Source organism: Glycine soja, chromosome 15, assembly GCF_004193775.1.
Source record: "Glycine soja cultivar W05 chromosome 15, ASM419377v2, whole genome shotgun sequence".
In the NCBI taxonomy this organism is placed as follows: Eukaryota; Viridiplantae; Streptophyta; class Magnoliopsida; order Fabales; family Fabaceae; genus Glycine; species Glycine soja.
The window spans coordinates 13,232,944-13,253,184 of NC_041016.1; the positions used below are offsets into that span (position 1 = coordinate 13,232,944).

General features: G+C 26.7%; 1 protein-coding gene across 2 annotated transcripts; it reads right to left on the minus strand.

Moving 5' to 3' along the window:
• Nucleotides 1-1,806: 1,806 nt before the first annotated feature.
• Nucleotides 1,807-6,276, minus strand: LOC114388279 (allantoate deiminase 1). 2 transcript variants are annotated; one of them, XM_028348692.1, is made up of 12 exons: nt 6,035-6,276; nt 4,995-5,086; nt 4,588-4,691; nt 4,432-4,516; nt 4,227-4,343; nt 3,943-4,052; nt 3,758-3,863; nt 3,571-3,657; nt 2,764-3,006; nt 2,518-2,643; nt 2,272-2,433; nt 1,807-2,188 (listed from the first exon to the last, which is right to left on the minus strand). In XM_028348692.1, exons 1-12 carry the CDS (start codon nt 6,129-6,131, stop codon nt 2,066-2,068), a joined length of 1,452 nt encoding a protein of 483 aa, XP_028204493.1. In that variant the 5' UTR covers nt 6,132-6,276; the 3' UTR covers nt 1,807-2,065. The 2 variants fall into 2 exon arrangements, with proteins under 2 accessions (XP_028204493.1, XP_028204494.1); XM_028348693.1 differs by having other exon boundaries at nt 4,995-5,039; nt 6,035-6,268.
• Nucleotides 6,277-20,241: the final 13,965 nt, after the last annotated feature.

Genomic DNA, 20,241 nt, shown 5'->3' on the forward strand with positions numbered 1-20,241 from the left:
ATTCTTCAATTAAATTATCAATCTCTTTAATTGAATTTTGAATTAAATGAGTGACTTTTATTTGCATCAGGAAATGAATCCTTTATGAATTAGGATATGAATCCTATAAACAATTGAAGTGGTATTCTTTTTCTTTATTATGTTGTGATTACAGTTATCCTTTTCTTGGACATTATAAGCAGATTTTTTTTCTTAATTTACCCACGCTTCTCTTTTCACCCGATGATGTCAAGTCATATAGCATCTCCAAATCAAAAAGTTCTTGTGCTGCAGAAACTAAAGGTATATGAGATGACATATATTGTTAACTTTGACTATCATTGAGTGTAAAAGGATTGTTATTAACATACTGTTAATATATATATATATTATAACCAATATATTGTTATTGAATTTCTTAAATTTAATAAGGTTGATAAAAGCATTGACAAGACCAATGTGCCATGCTCCATGCTTGCCATGAATCATTTCATTCAATCATCTCTTTGTTTAAGATGGAAAATCCTTCAAACCCAAAAAGCATTTTAAGAAGAATTAACATTTATCTTACTTCAAAGAAACAAGTGTCGGTTCGAACCTACAAGATGTAGATTCTATCTTACTTCACTCATGCAATCATCTTTTTATTTAAGACAGAAAAAACCTTCAAACTCAAAAAAAGTGTATATTTTAAGAACTAACATATATTTTACTTCAAAGAGAAGAGTGTAAGTTCAAACCTACGACTAATTAGATAGAGATTTTGTCTTCCTCCACTCAACCAACTCCTTCGTCTTTCATGCATCTATTTAATCCACCTCTCAAATCGAATTGACCAGACAAAATTGGCTTCGTTTCTCGTACACTTGTGCAGTCCATGAATGCAGTCTTCTACCTCAGCCTCACTCACCTATTCCAGTTTGCAAGTTAACAATATCTCTCCATGGCAACAATCAATAATGTTGAAAGTCGAATGGATTTGAACTAACATGATGACAAATAGTTAATGAGTCTTACAATCAACCATAGTGCTTTCTTATTTAATAAAGATTTCTTTCTCTCTTGAACATAATTATATCATGCTCCTAAACAACATGAGAGGATATCCAAAGTTTATACGAATTACTTTTAGGCTTTGGCTAATGTGAATCCGAATATGATTGCATTCATGTTCCCTTCTTTATTTTGACGGTTGCATTTGATACTTTGACCACCAATATCAAGTCATATTCCTTTCTTTCTTTATGTTCAATCATCTAACACCTGATTGGACATAATACAATGGTGGAAATTATTTTTGTACCAAATAAAATTATTCGGCAAGAATTTTTTATTAAGTTTTAGAGCTAGGATTCCAGAGTCAAAGTGGGAAGAACAATCATTTTCTAATTATTATTAAGTTTACGCGTCCCATGCATTGCAACTCTACGTACCAATACTCTCCCTATAAAATACTCAATGTTCGTGTAAGTATGGAATCCAATATGGTGTCCTTTCTTCTTGTCACTTTTCATGTCATTCCAATTAAAGAATCAATCACAAAAATGAATTAACAATTAAGAAAACATTGTCCAAAAAGAGATTTTCTTAATGATTTGACAAACAAATTTGAATTCGTAAAGCAACATGTATTAGGTAACTTTTTTTAACTTCCAATACAGAGAGCTAAGCATTTGGGTGGGAATAAATACTGCATGCATGCATCATATTTTAAATTGTAATTTAATCATAAACCGTTATGCATAACAAGTTTATTTACTTTTATACTAACTACCTTACAAGTCATACCAAGATTGATTTCTACTGTCCTAAAATGACTTGATGACATTTACACTAAATAGTATATACCTATTAAATTCAAAAATAAAATCAGTCATAAGTTTTAATCTGACAGTGGCAAAGAACATGCATAACAACTTGGAGCCGTTTCCTGATAACAGGATAACTAAAACCAAAAATTCAATTACAAAACTATAAGACACAAGCAACTAAAAGAAAAGAGTTAACTCATGAATTAACTCAATAAATTAACCTATAATTACAAGCTATAATATCTATTTATTGCTTTACACAGTTACCGTATCACTTATGATAGGTTTTCCAGAAATGACAAGGTTGCTAAACCAGCTGCCCAGACATCATTATCTAGCACATGCTCTTGTGGAGAGTGACTTATGCCTCCGCGACAACGCACAAACAGCATTCCCACCTGTTCAAATCCTCATTCATTGTCAGATTCTGCAGAGTAAATTACATCTCAAAAACTACAAACAGAAAACAAAGATATGTTACCTTTGTTAAGTGAGATATTGCCATTGCATCATGCCCTGCTCCGCTCATTAATGTTGGCACTTCATCCTGAATGTCACCCTCCATCTTCTTGAGTGCAGAATAAGCTGCTGACTTGAGCTGTGAACTTAGATCCGAATCACAAATCACAGCACCTGCATCATGCTGAGGTGAACAGAACAAAGTCATTGATTGTAAGTACAATTCAGAAAACAACTGAAAAAACTAAAAGAAGGCCAACCATAATACCTTGTGCTCAATAATGCAGGAAACTGAACGCTTGTCACATATTTGGTAAATTTGTTTCGATAAATCATAGATAACAGCTTCACGTCCAAGGTCATCTATCGCTCGTATATCCACGGTATATGTAACCTACAACAAGTCAAGGCACACACTGTCATCATGGGCATAAACTATCAAAAATAAGAAATGATGAAGCATGGCCACTTTGAGATTGCAGGGTCAGTAGCATTTTAGAAATTCATTGCTTGCCTGGCCTGGAATGACATTACTGGCACTTGGCCATGTTGATATCTCCCCAACAGTACAAACAAGTGAGCTTGACAGTGATTTCACTGTTGAATCACTGCAATGACCATCATAAGAAAGATATTCTTCAGGGTGTTTACAGAGGCTTTCCAAGACTACAATTTGTTCCGCAGCAGCAGCCATAGGATCCTGGCGCATGGACATTGGAACAGTTCCAGCATGACCTTGTGAACCTCTAACTGTAACCTGCATGGTTGTTTATGTGTGAATTGCAAACCAACACATACACATGCAAAGAGCACATATACATATAGCAAGAAATACTAGTAAACCAACCAAGAACAGTGTGTAGATAGATCTATTTTATTACAAATGTCTTTTACAAACATTGATGTTGAAAATTTTACCAAATAACAAAAGGTAGTTTGGTGACGACGGATTTGGCTCCTGAAAAATGAGTAAGGATTAAAGTAATAATCTTAGTTGTTGACAAAAAAATCAATAGTTGATATTCCAACACATTCGTAATTTGTTATGCATGTGCATATAATATCGACCATTGATTTTCTCATTTACAACTGAGACAACTTACTTTACCCTCTAAAGTGAGTTACTTTAAAGGAGTCAGATCCTTTGGTGACAAGTTCACATCATATGTCATGCATGAAAAGATTAAAAAGCCTTGTTTGGTTGCAAGACCATTTGAATAGTCAGTTATATCTTGTTGTTCCATCATAGGGAACAACCATAACTGATCCGAGCAACTGTGAGCATTAGAACACATCATATTAGCAAAACTTATTTGTATACCTTCAATCGTGTCTGCCCAGCTATGCCTTTAACCACACCAAGTGGGAAACCAACTTGTTCTAGCACAGGACCCTGCTCAATGTGAACCTGCAGCACGTAATAAACACACAAGCAAATTTTCATGAGCTTATTGGTGAAATTGTTGAGCAAAACAGCACTAGATGAAGAATGCAAATTTTTATTATACCTCAACATAACCCCAAATAGACTTTGGGTCATACTTGAGCTTTAAAAGACTTTCTTCTGTAATGTCCATTGAGTTCTCCTTGAGAAAATCTTTAATCATCACCTCCCTGAAAGAGGTCTATGAATAAATATATTGATCATACAAAATTTTCCCATAAATGTAACCAGAAAGTTCCTAGGTGAAACCTCTTATCAGATATCTCCAATGTTGTACCAGGTAAAATACCAGCTATAGCACCACTTCCCAAGAAAGTAGTTTGAAATCTGACACCCTCTTCATCACTAAATGCAATCACCTGCAGCATTAGAAAGATAAAATGTCATCAATAAAACAGTAGCATAGGTTCAACATTTCCATATACATATTTCTCTCAATGCACAACATTATTACAAAAGGATACAATAAATCAATGAGCAATGAGCACAAACCAGTACTTTTATTGCAAACTTGTATCAGTTACTTGACTAACCTCAACGGGGCGCTTTAGCTTTTGCAGCTTTCCATTGACATGCATAGCCTTCACGGCAGATATTGCAGAGACAATTCCTAGTGATCCATCAAACATCCCAGCATCAACAACAGTGTCCTAGTATCCATCATTAAAATGGATTATCACTACTGTCAAGGAAAGTATCAATTTTGTTTAAAATAAATTGCAGGAATAAATGCCTCACCATGTGAGATCCAATCAATAAAGCTTCAGCATTTTCATTTGCACCATCAACTCGACCATGTACATTTCCCATTTGGTCCACCCAACTGGAAATAACAAAAGCATCAGTCAATTCTTCAGAAAAATTATTCAGAGTTGAACAAGTTAGAAGGCTAACGTTCTCAAACCAGCATCCTCCATCCATTTACGAATAAGATCAATTGCCTTCATGGATGCAGGACTCAAGAATGTCCTCTCCAAATAACCACTAGCATCACTCACCTGTATATCCAAAAAGCAACATTAACTTCCAAGAAGAATAAACAATTCATGGTCCACCAGCCACTGAATGAGAATAATCAGCACAGTGTATGCAATAAAATAAACAATTTAGATTACAGAATGTTGCATATTCTTTCAATGTTATGCTTTAAAACTGGCAGACATTGAAGTTATCAGCATTTTCCTGTAAGGGTCTGGATCATTGAGGTCAAGAACAGAAATTCATATGCACTATTTTGACTATAAATTAGAAATATAAATGAAAATTATCAGACAAAGTAAAGCTGAGTTTAGATTTGGTACCTTCCCAAGCTCATAAAGCCTTGCAACTGCCTCGTCTCTTAGAATCTGTGGAAACAAATCATCTCTTTTTTCTAAATCTCCTGTCTCAATACCTAATCATTTCATTTCAAATAGGTACTTAGCACATTCACGCAATCAATCACATCCATCAACAAGAACAAACAAAGCTAACTTGTTCTTCCCGTTTTCTTTCCCCCCTTTATTTCTAACTTTAATCAAGCCATACACACAATTTAGAAGAAGAAAAAAAAAACAATTGTCACCATCAAAAACAATATACTTACTTACATCATCCTCTTTCCCTTTTGCTAACTAATTTAATTTCAAAATCTGGTCCTCATAAAGCAGTAGCATATATACCCTCCTACCACCACCCTACCCATTCCAAAAAACTCAGATGTCCCAGTCAGAGTATTAAATTATTATTATTAATCATCTTGTCAAACAAGCATCTCCAGTGAACTAACAAGTGTCATGAATTGACCCATTAGCACCACTAGATATATAAGAATCACACAAAAGCACAATTTTTTTCTGATCTCTCTTTCTTCTCTGTCCTCACGCAAAACACAATCTCATTTGAATCAGGTGTCAACTCATCCACAAGCCCAGAAAGGCACACCCCGAGAGAGGGTCAAAGGAAGAATCACAATCCAAGGACCCACATGAATATTTTATAAAAAAAAAAAAAACTTTTTTTTTTTTTTGCGTTTGGTGACTCGGAGAGATTCAAGGTGACGCCAGAAACGGGAGAATCTCAACCGTCACCACGCTGAGATGGCGTTTTGTTCGGTTAAGTGTGCCTTTTCTGGGTTCAGTTGAGGTGCTGTTGCATCGAAATCTGAGAGAGAGAAGAAAAAAAGGAGATCTTGTGCTAACATCATGAAAACGGAATCTGAATCTTTAAAAGGGTGTCTTTGCACGCCACCCAAAAACTCAAAAACCTTTGCTTTTCTTTTATGTTTCTGAGACAGACAACAATGAAAGAGAAAAAAGAAAAACCAAAAAAGCAATAAAAAAGAAGAGAGAAAAACAATTACCAGAGAACATGGAAACACAGGAAGGAGCTGAGAGGAGACAGAAGAGAAGGAAACAAGAGAGAAGGAAGAAAGTGTTGGAGGCAGTGGCAGAATACATGGTGGTTGTGGTGGTGGAGAAAGCAAAAACAGAAGAAGAAGCTAAGCAAAAACAAACTGCTGAAGAGTTTGGTTTTAGCTTCGCTTAGCTAGCCACCAATGCTTCCCAATCTCAAGGGACTGAATGAAGCACAGGGAATAATATGAATTTGTGGTGGAAGTGTGGTGGCGGCTCACCAACGAGCCCGTGACATGCACGAGTGATGTTGCATTGTGGTGGGACCCTCACACACCCTCCCTTATAAGTGTTTAGTATTGCTTTTGCTTTTCCATTTCCATGTTTTGCAGCTGCAATTCTCCTCACGTAACTCCCCTTTTTCAACCTCTACTATTCACTTCAAGGTAATTACCACATTATATGCATCAATTACTACTTCACTAGAGCTCTCACACATTTTTCTACTTTAGTTAAAATTTGTTAAAAATTATAGTGATACATTTTAACACGTTTTCTATTTTAGTTAAAATTTATTAAAACATTTTTTTCTTTCTTAGGTGACTTTCATTTTTAGTCATTTCGAAATAGGATTCTTCAGTTAGAAATTTCATACTCCAAAGCATATTATAATATTTTCTAACTATGATAAGATATAATTATATTTTATCTCCAAGATTCATGGAGATATAATCAAGTAAAATATGATTACATCTAGATACTGTTTTTTTCAGTAAATACATCTCTTTTTTCTCAATTTATACTACTTTGCAATTTAATTCTCAATATACACTACTTAGGGCTTTTTTTTTCTTTTTTGTTTTATTTTAATTTAAAATATTATAATATATAATTTTTTTAATTGGTTTTAAAATTACTTATTTATTAGATTAAATTTTATAAAAAAATTTAATTTTTTTAAAGAAAATGATATTATTAAATATAATTATTTTTGTTTTATTATTTAATTTACTTAGCATATTTTTTAGATGAATATTTTTATTTAAAATCTGAATTTTCTAATATAATTATTTTCAATATAATTATATTACTAAATATAATTAATTTGTTTATGTCATTAGATTTGATTAAAAATGAGAGGACTTTTTGTTTAACAACTTATTTACAGAAGAACATCATATTGTATCATCAATAAAATACTTAAACAATTATACTTGACAAAGAAAAAATTTAAGATGGAGATATGTTGGGACAATTGTTTCTGTTATGATCATGTTGTCGGAAAATTTCATATTTTTTTCTATTTTTTCGTTCATTTTTTTCTTCGTCCATCTCGATGGGAATGCGAGTTGAAACGTGACATTTTTCGTCCTCTTTCTCCTTGGATCATGACCCCCAATGATCTCGTTCATATTCTTGTCACTGATTCGGTTGGCAAGCAAAAAACAATTGCTAATTAAATATCTTTAAAGATATTTTTAGTATATTTTTATTATAAAAAATAACTCATATTTAGCATTTATCACTATCCTTTGGATACTTTAATCTTTTCTTTTCATATTTGTAAGCCATAAATAATAAAAATATCAATTCTTATCACTTAAGTCAAAAATAACTACTAAAAGTACATACAAAGTAACCAAAAATTATACTCTAATTTTATCCCATTTTTTTATTTGTATATTTTTTCTTTTAAAAAATATAAAACAAAATTATAAAATTTAATTTAATAAATAAGTAATTTTAAAACCAATTAAAAAAATTATATAGTATAATATTTATATTTTATAATATTTTAAATTTAAAAAAAAAACAAAAATGAGAGATAAAGTCACAAGTAGTGTATATTGGGAATTAGATTGCAAAGTAGTGTAGATTGGAAAAAAGTAAGAGAGAGAATATGTATTTACAGAAAAAACCACGAGATACAATTACGATATGATTAGGATATAACTTAAGATGTGATAAGATATAATTAGATTTTCTAATATTATAAATATAAAGTTGTGAGTTGATCAATAGATATATTTGTCGGGTTCATTTATTGGCCTGTGACCTATCTGATGGGGTTGTCATTGAGTTTCATTAGGTTTAGCCCAATAGAGATCGGAAGATAAACAAACTTCAGGCTTGAATACATTAATACGAAGAGTCTAAAACATGAAGTCCTTTCATTGGACTCAATCCAATGAAGACCAAAAGGTACAAGTCTTCAAACAAAAAATTGACCGATCTTAATTTTTATGTTTTTGTTTATATTATTCATCTCTTCTATTAAGTATCATTATTAAGTGATGATGTGACAGTCACATGTCAAATTCTAAGGTAAATTTTATTTTTAGTAATTTATCTTTTTACAAAAATTACTTTTAGTCCTACAACTTTTTACAAAAATTATTTTTAATTCCTTAACATTTTTTTACTAGTCTCAGTTTCTCAAATGTTTTTTTTTTATCTTTCTTAGTCCCTAGACAATTTTTTTGGATAAATTTTAGTCCTTCTCATCAAATATAATTATTAAGTGATATGTTGCTTCAAAACATTTTTTGATGATTCTAAGGCATTATAATTTTTTTACGATGTAAAATTACTAGAAATAATGTTATTATTATGTGACTATTCCCTAAGGAGGTAGAGTACTAGCTAGTGGGGTTAGGGACTAGGGATCTAAAGGGTTTGAAGACCATGGGTTTGGAAAGGTTTATAAGTTACATTTCTTGTTTTTTTTTTCATTCTTCTTTTTAACTTCACTCCCTTGAATCATTTTTTTAGTAATTTTATATCATTAGGAAACTTCTAGCACCTTAGAACTATTAGAAAATATCTTGAACCATCAATATTGCATCATGTATCACATCATACTAGTAGTCCATGAGGCAAGTCATGTGATTACAACATAGTCGTTTAACGTAATACTTGATGAAAAAGACTTGAAATAATGATGGACAAAAGATGAGAGGACTAAGATCAGTCACAAAAATTGTTAAAGGATTAAGACCAATCAAAAAATTATTACGGGACTAAGATCAATAATTATTGAAAGACTAATTATTATGAGAAATTTCTGTTAAAAGATGAATGAGTAAAAATATAATTTGCCCTGAAATTTGATATGTGGTTGCCACATCATATTAGTAAGTCACTTGATAAGTTATATGGTTATTATATCATCACCTAACAATGATACTTAACAATAAAGACTAAAAACATAAATAAAGAAAAATATAAAAATAAAGACTAGACCAAATTTTGTTTAAAGACTAAAAACAAAAAACATCAAAAGTTGAGGAAAAAAATATTTTGTCCTAAAAATTATAGTCATACATTCTAACACATTTTTTTACTTTAGTCAAAATTTATCAAAAATTATAAAATTACATGTGAGTAAAATTGATTCAACATATTCTCAAGCAAGCTTAAAGTGACTTTTGAGGTGTGGCTTTTTAAAAATTGACAAAAGTAATCGAAAAAGTTAAGTGTCTTACAAAAAATAACAATGATTTTTATATGACAGTTTAAATTTGATTCACCAAGTAAAAGACACATCTTAATTGTCACTATACTAAATAACATTTTTTTGATGAGCCTAAAAAGATAGGTGTGTGACATTTCATGTTTAGATCGACCTGAGTTAGATTCATTAAATAAGAAATGAATTTTAATTTTTTAAAATTTTTAATAAATTTCACTCAATAATAAATAATGTATCTAAAAAAGTGTATTGATAATTTTTATTATTATTAATTAAATCACACTTTTTTTTACACATTTTTTGTTATTAAGTTAAATTTATGTCAATTCCACTAAAAATAATCTGATAAATCTCATTCTCGAATTAATAGGACTAATATGAATTTCACTCCATGATAGATTCACGGAGTGTGGGTTACACAGACTATTAGAGAGCGTATTAATAGTAATTTTAACTAATTTTATTATAATAATTTAATTTAAATACATAGGAAGTGTAAAGTTTTATATGTTGTCAATAAATTATAAATTTTCGTGAATAATAAAAATTATTAAATTATACTAAATACTTTAACAGTCACGAGTAAAATACTTTTTAGTTGATTAAAAGTGTAATAATATTTATATTGGTCGTATTAAAAAATTACACTGTTATTTTTATTATTAAGATTTAGTAAACTCACAAAAATATTGTTTAAAAATGATAAATAAATACATGAATACTATTAAATACAATTTTAAAAAAAAATAATTTTAGTTTTAGGAAGAATTTATTTAAATTAATAAAAATATTTTATATTAATGTATAATCTTTAACATATTTTAGTAAAGTTTTTGTTTTGACTCGTTAAAATAATTTTTTAATTTATTTATATAAATTTCGTAGTCACAACTTACGTTTATGATATAAATTTTTATATTAGTTAAATTATTTCCTCACATGCTCTCTTATAATTAGTGTTTGGAAAATACTCGTAATTAGTGGAGTAATTCTCTTTGTATTATTATCCTGCTCCGGGTGTCCCCCTGTTGAAAACGATGTTTCTAGTCGCGTCTTTTTTAATTATTTTTGGTGTAATAATTGGTGTCTTTTACTGAGGAGTAAGTCTATAATTTATATTTTTTAATATTATAATGATTTTATTAATTTTATTTTTAATTTTACAAAAAATTATATTAATATTTAAAAATATATATTCAAAAGAAATTATATTCATACATATTATGTATTACTGTTATTCATATAAACATGTTAAAAATATTACTTTTGTAAAATATATTTGTATTTAATTTATGATAGTTTATTAGTGATGTTTGAGCAGAAAAGTGTTTTTTTACATGGTCATAGATATTTATTATATTTATTATGTGAAACAATTATACTCAATTTAAGCAGAATTATTATATGGATAACCACAATTTCTTCTTAGTATTTAATTTAATTACATATTCAAAAATCTATTTTGTAATATTTAATATAATTACATTTCTAAAACTCTAATTTGATATGATTGATTAAACTTAAATAATTTGATATTAATTAATCCACACATTTTATTGTTGAGAAAAAAGAATTTAAAACAATATAAAAATTTAATACAAAATTATTTAAGACCAAAGAAATTTTAATGAAAGAGAAGGAAAAAGAAGGGAAGGGAGAAGAGAGATTTTAATTAGACATTGTATATTTGGTTAAGAAGAGGAGAGAAAAAATCATTAAAGTTGTGCTAGTTTTTTTAAAAATATTTTAACAAAATATTTTTTATACTATCATTCCTCAAAGATCTCAAAGATGCAAGGACATAATGTGCTCTCTTGGTTGAAATATCAACAATAATACAAGAAGAAAGGTTAAATATTGTATTAATAAAAGATAATAATATTTTTATAAATAATAGTTTTTTTTATCACTGAGATTAGAAAGACATATATAGACAATGTCGCCTACTAAGTTAAAAAATAAGTTCTGATGAAGAGTGTGTTACATCTAGTTACAAGTAAATAAGATTTTCAAAAAAGTTTTTTAAATAAACACTTGATGAGTAAGTGTGTCAAGATGAACTTAAAAAAATATTTAAACAACTTGCTTAATTAAGAGATAAGTAGAAACATTTGTTTTACGTTGGTTAATTCAAATAGAGTTACATTTAGTTCTCCTTATATAACTGTAAAGGATTTCACTAATCAAAACTTTGATTACAAACAAATATTTTATTTTATCACTCCTAGTTATACAAGTATTTTATATGTCACTCCTGACACACCTTAGACTTCCCTTAAATCTAAGAACATTTAAGTATTGTTTAAACTAAGTCATTCCTAACATTCACAAACAAAAGTTTGAATGAATAGAATGATTCAATAGCACTCAAAGAGTGAATATACAATTAAGCTAAAATACAAATAAACATTGTTTGACAAAGGATGAAAAGTTTAAGTGCTTTGTGTGTCATCCACTAATTTAGCATAATTTCGCTTTAGAAAACATCTATTCATTTTTTCACTTTGTTGTTGATTTCTTGAGCAAGAGATGTCTTTTTTAGACTTCACTGAAGGATCCGTTATGAGATCAACATTGAGCCTTGATAAGATCGTTGTCTCATAGCTAGGGGTGAAAACATATGGTGTGCCATGAATGGAGAGATAAGAATAATAGTATAGATAAGTGCATCTGCTCCTCTTCTATGATAAAAGTGACCTTTGAGAAATATTCTGTAAATTCTGTCTATTTCATTCTATTATGTCATTTCTTTAAATTCAAATGTTAACAATGTTAAATAAAGAGATGAAAAAATGAAATTCGAAAAGTGAGATCATGCACTTCTCTTTGTAACTAACATAGTCCTTTCGTATTTTGTTGAACATCACTTATATGGATATAAAATGAAGCGTATAAATGATTTAAGTTCAATAGACATATATAGAAACAACTCATTGTGTAAACACTAAATTTAGCAGCGCGTTAAATGCTAAATATATCTTAATAAAATTGTTTTTCTCTTATGAGTTAACACATACTTACTAGAGGTGGGGAAGGTGATTAAATAACAAGTGAGCTCATTTATGTAGAAGGTCTTCATGTTCACTTAATAATATCTTAATAGTCCATCAATAACTTATACTTTTGTAATCATCAAAATCTAAGATATGATAGGTTGTCTAGTAGTCGGTGGACGATCCAAACCTAACATTGATAATCTAATCTTATTTTATAAACAAACTTATTAGTTGTTTTAAAAAAGTGTTACGATCATAAGCTATAATTATTTATTCTAATTTGTAATTATGAAATAATATCTTGTTAAATAAATGTTTTGTCTTTATTCTAATATCCTTCATATATGATTAATTAAATCATATATCATAATTTTAAAAATTGAACCGGTGATTGAGTCACTAGGAAAATGATCAAATTAGTAAGTTGATAATTAAATTGCCTTATATAATTAATAGGTTGAATTTTGCTTGTTTAACTTATTTATAAATTAATTATTTTTTCATTTATGAAAAATTTAAATTATTTTTTAATTTTATCAATTTAGTATTGAATAAAACATTTTAATATTGGGTATTAATTTACAAACAAAAATATGTGTGGTGTGATATCAAAGAATCTATATAATTTTGATTCTCAGCTCAAAACATCTAATCTTTCGACTTAAACAACCAATTCCATTTCTATCTTTTTTAAAAAAAATTCCTGATACACACAACCTATTGCTGAATTTGTAAAATAAAAATTAAAAAAAACCAACAAACCAATAATTACAATGATCTTGAAAACCGAATTCTTATTGCATACGCAAAAATATGAAATTGAGCTGACTCTTTCACATTTTTTACCTAAGAAGACCAAAAGTGTAATTAAGCGACTTGATCCCCTGCAGTGAAAAATATAATTACAGGAAGTGCAGTTTTATATTTCTTCACACACTTTTTCATCATTAATTTAAAAATAACTGCAGAGATCGAGTGCAATTTTATAATTCAGTACACCTTTTTCAGTATTAATTAGATAAAATATAAATAAAAAATAATAAAAATAAAGAAAAGTATGTCATTTAAAATTTAACCGCACTCTTTGTAGTTGTTTTTTCACTTGCAGGAATTCGGATCCATAATTAAGCCCAAAATGAAGAAGCATAATATGACAGACGCAAGCAATTAATGGCGCCCTGGCATTGAATTCTCTCTCAACCTCTACTCATTATTTTACAACTTCGTTATTCCAAAACTCATCATTTGCAGTAAATTCCTTCAAGATATTTTGAGTTTGAGCTCTCTCAAATATCTTCCTTTAAAAAAAATAAATCCCTTGATGTCAAAGGAGGTGTTTGATTTGATTGTTTTTTGTTTTCATTTTTACTTAAAACAAAATGATACTGAAAATGTATTTGATTGAATTTTTGAAAACATTTGTAGTGAAAATGAAAACAGGAAAATATCAGAAAATGAAAATAATAAAATCTTATTTTCAGTGTTTTTTTTCATTTTTGGTAAAATGAAAACACGGTGACAAAAAATATAATTTTAAGCAAATCTAAAAATACAAAAAAGAAACAAGAAGTAAATGTATTATAAATTTTCAGTATTTTTATTTCCCGAAAACAGAAAATAAAAAGTCAAACTAAACGTGTTTTTAGAATTATAATCTTTTGAAAATAAAAATAATTTTCAAAAAATAAAAACAGAAAATGAAAATAGAAAACAGATAATTTATCCCATCGCCATCTTCTTTCATCCGTATTTCAAAATCACATTTCAACTCTTTTTCTTAAAAAGAAAAAAGAAAATAAAGTTATCATCCTACTATTATTGCTAATTTAAATCCAAATAATCAAAAACCAAGTTCTCTATATGGTATAAATTCTTCAGATTCATATGAAATATTATTCTTTCTATCAAAACCTAGTGAAAACAAACAATCATGATCATATTTGGATAAATTTTCGAATAAGTATTTGTAGGATGAGAAAATAAGTAGATAAAATAACTTATATAATTTTTTGACTTAATTGTAAAATCCATCTTGCTATTTCATTTATTTCACTAAATCAATTTTCTTGTTTTTTTAATCCATTATTTGAGTCTCTTATATTTTAAAATATACTAACTATTGACTAAATTTTAAACGATGACTACAAAGTTAACTAATATTTTCTTAAATAAATAAGAACTTAAAAAATATTTGAGAAAGGACTAAAATCATGACTCTTGAAGTAAATGACACACTTTTTTTTATCATTATACCCACATGATCATTTGAATATTTAATGTAAAATATAATATTAATATAAGTTTTATGAGAAAATAGTTTAAAATTCAAGCTTTATTCTTTTTTAATTTATCATACTTTTATAATATTATATATTATCTTTTAAAATATAATATAAAAAATTAAATTTTAATTTTATGTAAATTAATATATATATATATATATACTTATATGAGCTTTATTTTTATTTTATTTTTATAATCATATATATTTTTATCACATTATTCAAAACTTATTTATATAGTAAATATATAATATAAATTTTATATTTAATGTGTATTTTTATATAAATTATAATTTCATAAACTGCCAGTATTTTATTATTTTTTAAAATATCCATATATGTAATTTAATGACTACTTATATTAAGATATTATTTGTATTTATTATAATATTATTTTTATTTATATTTAAATTTATTTAATATGTACTTTTTTTAAAGAATTAAATTATATAGTAAAGATGTATAATTAAATAAAATTATAGTATTTTTTATTTTTTTAAAATATTTGTGTATGTGATTTATTGAAATTATTTTTTATCTATATTACGATAAATAACATGATATAATATATAAAATAAAAAATGTTAAACTATTTTAAAAGATAATATATAAGACTTATTGTCATTAAAAGTAAAAATAAAACTTATATAAATATACATATTATAATTTATATGAAAATAGAATTTAATCTTATATATTATATTTTAAAAGATAATATATAAGATTATAAAATATAATAAATTTAAAAATAATAAAATTTAAATTTTAAACTATTTTCGCATAAAACTTATATTAATACCATATTTACATCAAATATTCAAATGAACACTTGTGTGTAATGAAAATAAAATTTAATCTTATATAATATATTTTAAAAGATAATATATAAGATTATAAAATGTAATAAATTAAAAAGAATAAAATTTGAATTTTAAATTATTTTCGTATAAAATTTATATTAATACTATATTTTGCATAAAATATTTAAATGAATACTCGTGTGTAATGATAAAAGAGTATGTTTCTTACTTTAAGAACCTCTTTTCTTGATTATATTTTAAAATTTTTATTTTTTACGCTTTAGGGACTAAAATAGTATATCTTAAAACATAAGAGAACTCAAACAGTGAATTAAAAAATAAGAAAATTGATTCGGTAATATAGACAAAATAGGAGAATGAATTTTAAAGTTAAGCCTAATTTTTTCTCATAAGTTAAAATCAATTTATGCATTTTAACTTTTACATAAAAAAATTCCATTTAACTTCTCAAAACTGTTTTAACTTTATGCATAAGTTAATTTTTAAATTAATTTATATTATTATTTTTTTTGTTTTTCTTCATGTGCTTATCCATAACTTTGTCCAAACAAAACTTATGTATGTGAGAGAGCTTGAAATATATATATTTTTTTTCAAATAAAATATCAGTACCACATTTGAAATTCTTTACCTGACATCAGGGCCGTGTACAGACATTTTGGGGCCAAAGGCGAAAATGTTAAATGAGTTTTTTTTACAAGAATTTTAAAAAGACTTAGTATATTATATAAAATATCAATTTTTATATCAATCTTCTAGTTTTTTTAGCTGCAAAATCATTTATCAGAGTTTTATAATCAGGCAATTCTAACACTTCACTTTCAATAGATAAAATAGCTAACTCATTCAATCTATCTTGTAACATTGTTGATTTTAGATATGATTTAAGCAATTTTAATTTTGAAAAACTTCTTTCAGCAGATATGCAATGTAAACATTTGGAAAAGAATCTAAAGTTTTAATATAACTCAATACTTCTATTGGTGTGTTAATTTCTTCTCTTAACACTTCTCTTAGTATTTTCAATTCTGAAAATAAATCAAGACTATCAATATCAGAGTATTCATTAAACCTTAAAAACTTTTAAAGATTAATACAATATTTTTTCAATTCATCCTCGTCTAAAGCTTTAATTTTTTTGGAATCAAATAAAAAACCAAAAATAGTATCATATTATAAAAATTGTTCAAATCGTGTCTCAATAGAATTAATTGATTGACCTAATACGTATAAAAAATACTCAATACGGAAAGATTTTTCAGGTGAATGTGTGATCTCATTATTAAAATTGTGAGTTGGTATTTTAAATATTATTCAAATTTCAAATTGACTCAATTAAAGATTTAAATTAATTTATGTATACAAAATATCAACATGAAATAAAATTTTAATTAAATGTGTGATCTTATAATTAATATTTTTCGCCAAAATATCTTTTTTTATATATCAACCATAGACATTAAATTTAAATTTTGTACTAATTTTAATAGATTTTTTTTAGGTAAAGGAGAGGTTAAATATAAAATAGATATAAAATAATTTTCTTTAACATTTTAAAATAAAATTAAAATTTTAGATAAATAATTTACGATGACCATTACATTCATAACTTAAGATTATGTAGTCTTATTAATAAAAAAATGATTACAAATAATAAATCATGTCTTAACAAAATTTACCACTTAATAATTTAAATTAACAAAAAATATTAAAAATGTAAAAAAAAGAAATGAAACTCTCGGGAGCCTAAGACAAAGGCCTCATTGACCTTATAATTTCTACTGTCCTGCTGACATTCACCCAAATACATAGTCAATGTAACTTTTTTTTATTATAATTAGAAATCAAAATAGATGTAATTATTATAAAAGTTAATCGATATATATATATATATATTAATTTGTGATTAGAGGATAGTAATATAAATTTCTTTATATTATCAGAAGATGAATTATTTAAAAATATAATTAAAAATAATTAATATTATCATTCATATCCAAATTATTTGTAACCCTTGTAATATCATTTTTGTTATTTTTTTCTTTTATTTATTATAAGTCTACTAAATACATTACTAAAGAGTTTGGTACAGATAATACTACATTCCCTAAAAGTACTGGACCGAGACAAATGACACCTGCATAGTCTAGACTCTAGTGGTGAAGCAAAAACACCAGTTTTAATGTTTTTCTATATTAATAAATAATACAAATTATTTGTGTCAAATAATAAATTTATTTGTTCTAGTTTATGAGAAAGATTCTTGGCATCTTAATCTTTTAATTAGCCTGAACATGCATGGTGAGTGGTGACGCGATTTCCACGACCAGAATCGCTCTGTTGTCATTTTCCAAAAGATACCATTGGACCCACCAAACCAGACCGTGTTATATGCCTCACCTTCTATATTCATGTGCTTCCACATATTTCTATCCTAAACAGGATATTATCATAGTTGAATTTTGATATTGACAAATTACTATTTTGGGGACTTTTTTTATGATAAAGAGCAACGTTACGTGTAATTCTTATGGTGTCGTAGGATGGATAGATAGATAACTTCTTTTTTTTATGTATATAGTCATAAATTTGATCTATGAACTTTTTTATAGAACAATTTCTGTATAAAATTTCGATCTATAAACCTTTGTGCATGAAAAATTGTATATGTTTAAAGAAGTACATTCTTTAAATGAGTTTTAGTATTTTATTTTTTAAGAGATTAGTATTTAATTTTCAATTAGGAGATATTATTATAGGTTAAACGAAAAAAGAAAAAGAAACATTAAAAATTATTTTAAATTTGTAGAAAACTATAAATTTTTAAAAATATTTTGATAAATTATAAATTTATTTTAATAAAAATTATTTTTTTAAGATATTTAAAAAAATATATTTTTTATTGATTAAAATATATTAAAAATTATAAATTTGTATGGATCTTATTCTTTATTCAATTAATATTCAATTATTATGTAATTTTTAATAAATTTTAATAACTATTGATTTTATATTACTTAATCCGCTTATCTGATAACACGACAAATAAATTGATTAGTGTATATTACTTTTTTATGGTCAAAGATTAGAGTATATAATTGAAAAGGGACAGGTTCACCTAGGATTGGATTGAGGTAGTAGAAGCAACATCTTAATAAAAAAACTTCTCCCCAAAAGGAGGGGAGTGGGGTTCGTTTTGTTCTTTAATGATTTTTAATTTAAATGTATTAATGAACTTTAATTGTGTTTAATATAATATAATTAGATTTTAACTAAAGGATGTTTCAAGGACCAATCAAGAAAACGTAAATTTAATCACCTTTAAATAAGATTACTAATTCAAATATTATAAATAAAAATATGATTGAAATGAAAAACTTTACTAAAAGTTACACTTACACCCCAACAATTTTTTTCTTTCTTTTACTTGATTAACCAATATCCAAAAAATACTAATTAACTAATTTTAAAAGATGAATAAATATTATAACCTATGACTTATCATAGACGACACCATGTGATGTTCCACTCAACCTATTTCTTAGTATCATTATTATTATTTTATTTTTTTATGTCCTTCCTTCTCTCTCTTATTTCCTGTTTCCTCTGTCTCATTCATTGTGCAGGAGAATATTCAAAAGATCCAAAGCAAATGGCCTTGGACCCATATTAGACCTTAGTCAAACGCAGCAAGCACTTTAATCCTTCGATTAATAACTTTAAAGCTTAGCAGATACAATTAGAAACGTTTTGATTAGCTGATTTTTCATTAAGAATATGTTTGGATAGAAAATTTTAACTTAGAGAATTAATTTATCAAAGAATTTGAATTTATGTAATCTAGACTTCATTATTTGAATGTTTTTTTTGAAGAATTTAAATTTTAAAATAGGATTTTAAATAATTAAAAATTTGAAATTTTAGTTTTCTTCTAAAAGGTGAGAAATTGAAATTCTCTTATTACATTCTCATTGTTCTTCAAGAAACACCGTGTGAGATTGACGAACATTGATCGGGTCTGAGCGTAGAAAAACTAGTACACCAATTATATCTTTTTTTTTTCACCTTCGTAATTTTAACTTTTTTTATCCAAACACAATTTTAAAAATAAAAGAATTTCAATTAAAATATTTAAAATTTTTAAAATTAAAAATTTCTCAAAATTTTAAATTCCTCCGTTAAAGACACTGTAAATTTAGCTTATATTTCCTTTTTGTCTCGGTGAGGTCAAGTAGTCCAAACCAAACTTGTATGCTTAATGCATCTTCACGGACTTGCTTGCCCATCTTTTTTTTCATTATATCAATGGCCCCACACAAAAAGTAGAAAATAATAAATAATGGTATATTCCATGTGCTGTGGAAAATTAATATTATTTTTCTCTATATTCTTAATTTAATTTAACACACAATGGTCCACTGCATTGCGCTAACCAGTGAGCATCGAACTTTTAATTGGCCATTGAAAAAAAATATCTGCCGACCTCAAAAGCAACAGGACCACAGGAAAAAATAATTTTTTTATTCTTCCATTAAAAGATTAACGGTTGATATATTAGAATGTCAACTGCTCATTATAAAGCTAGTCTTTATATTTTACATCATTTTATATTTTAGTTTTACGTGGAAAATTCTTACACTTCAT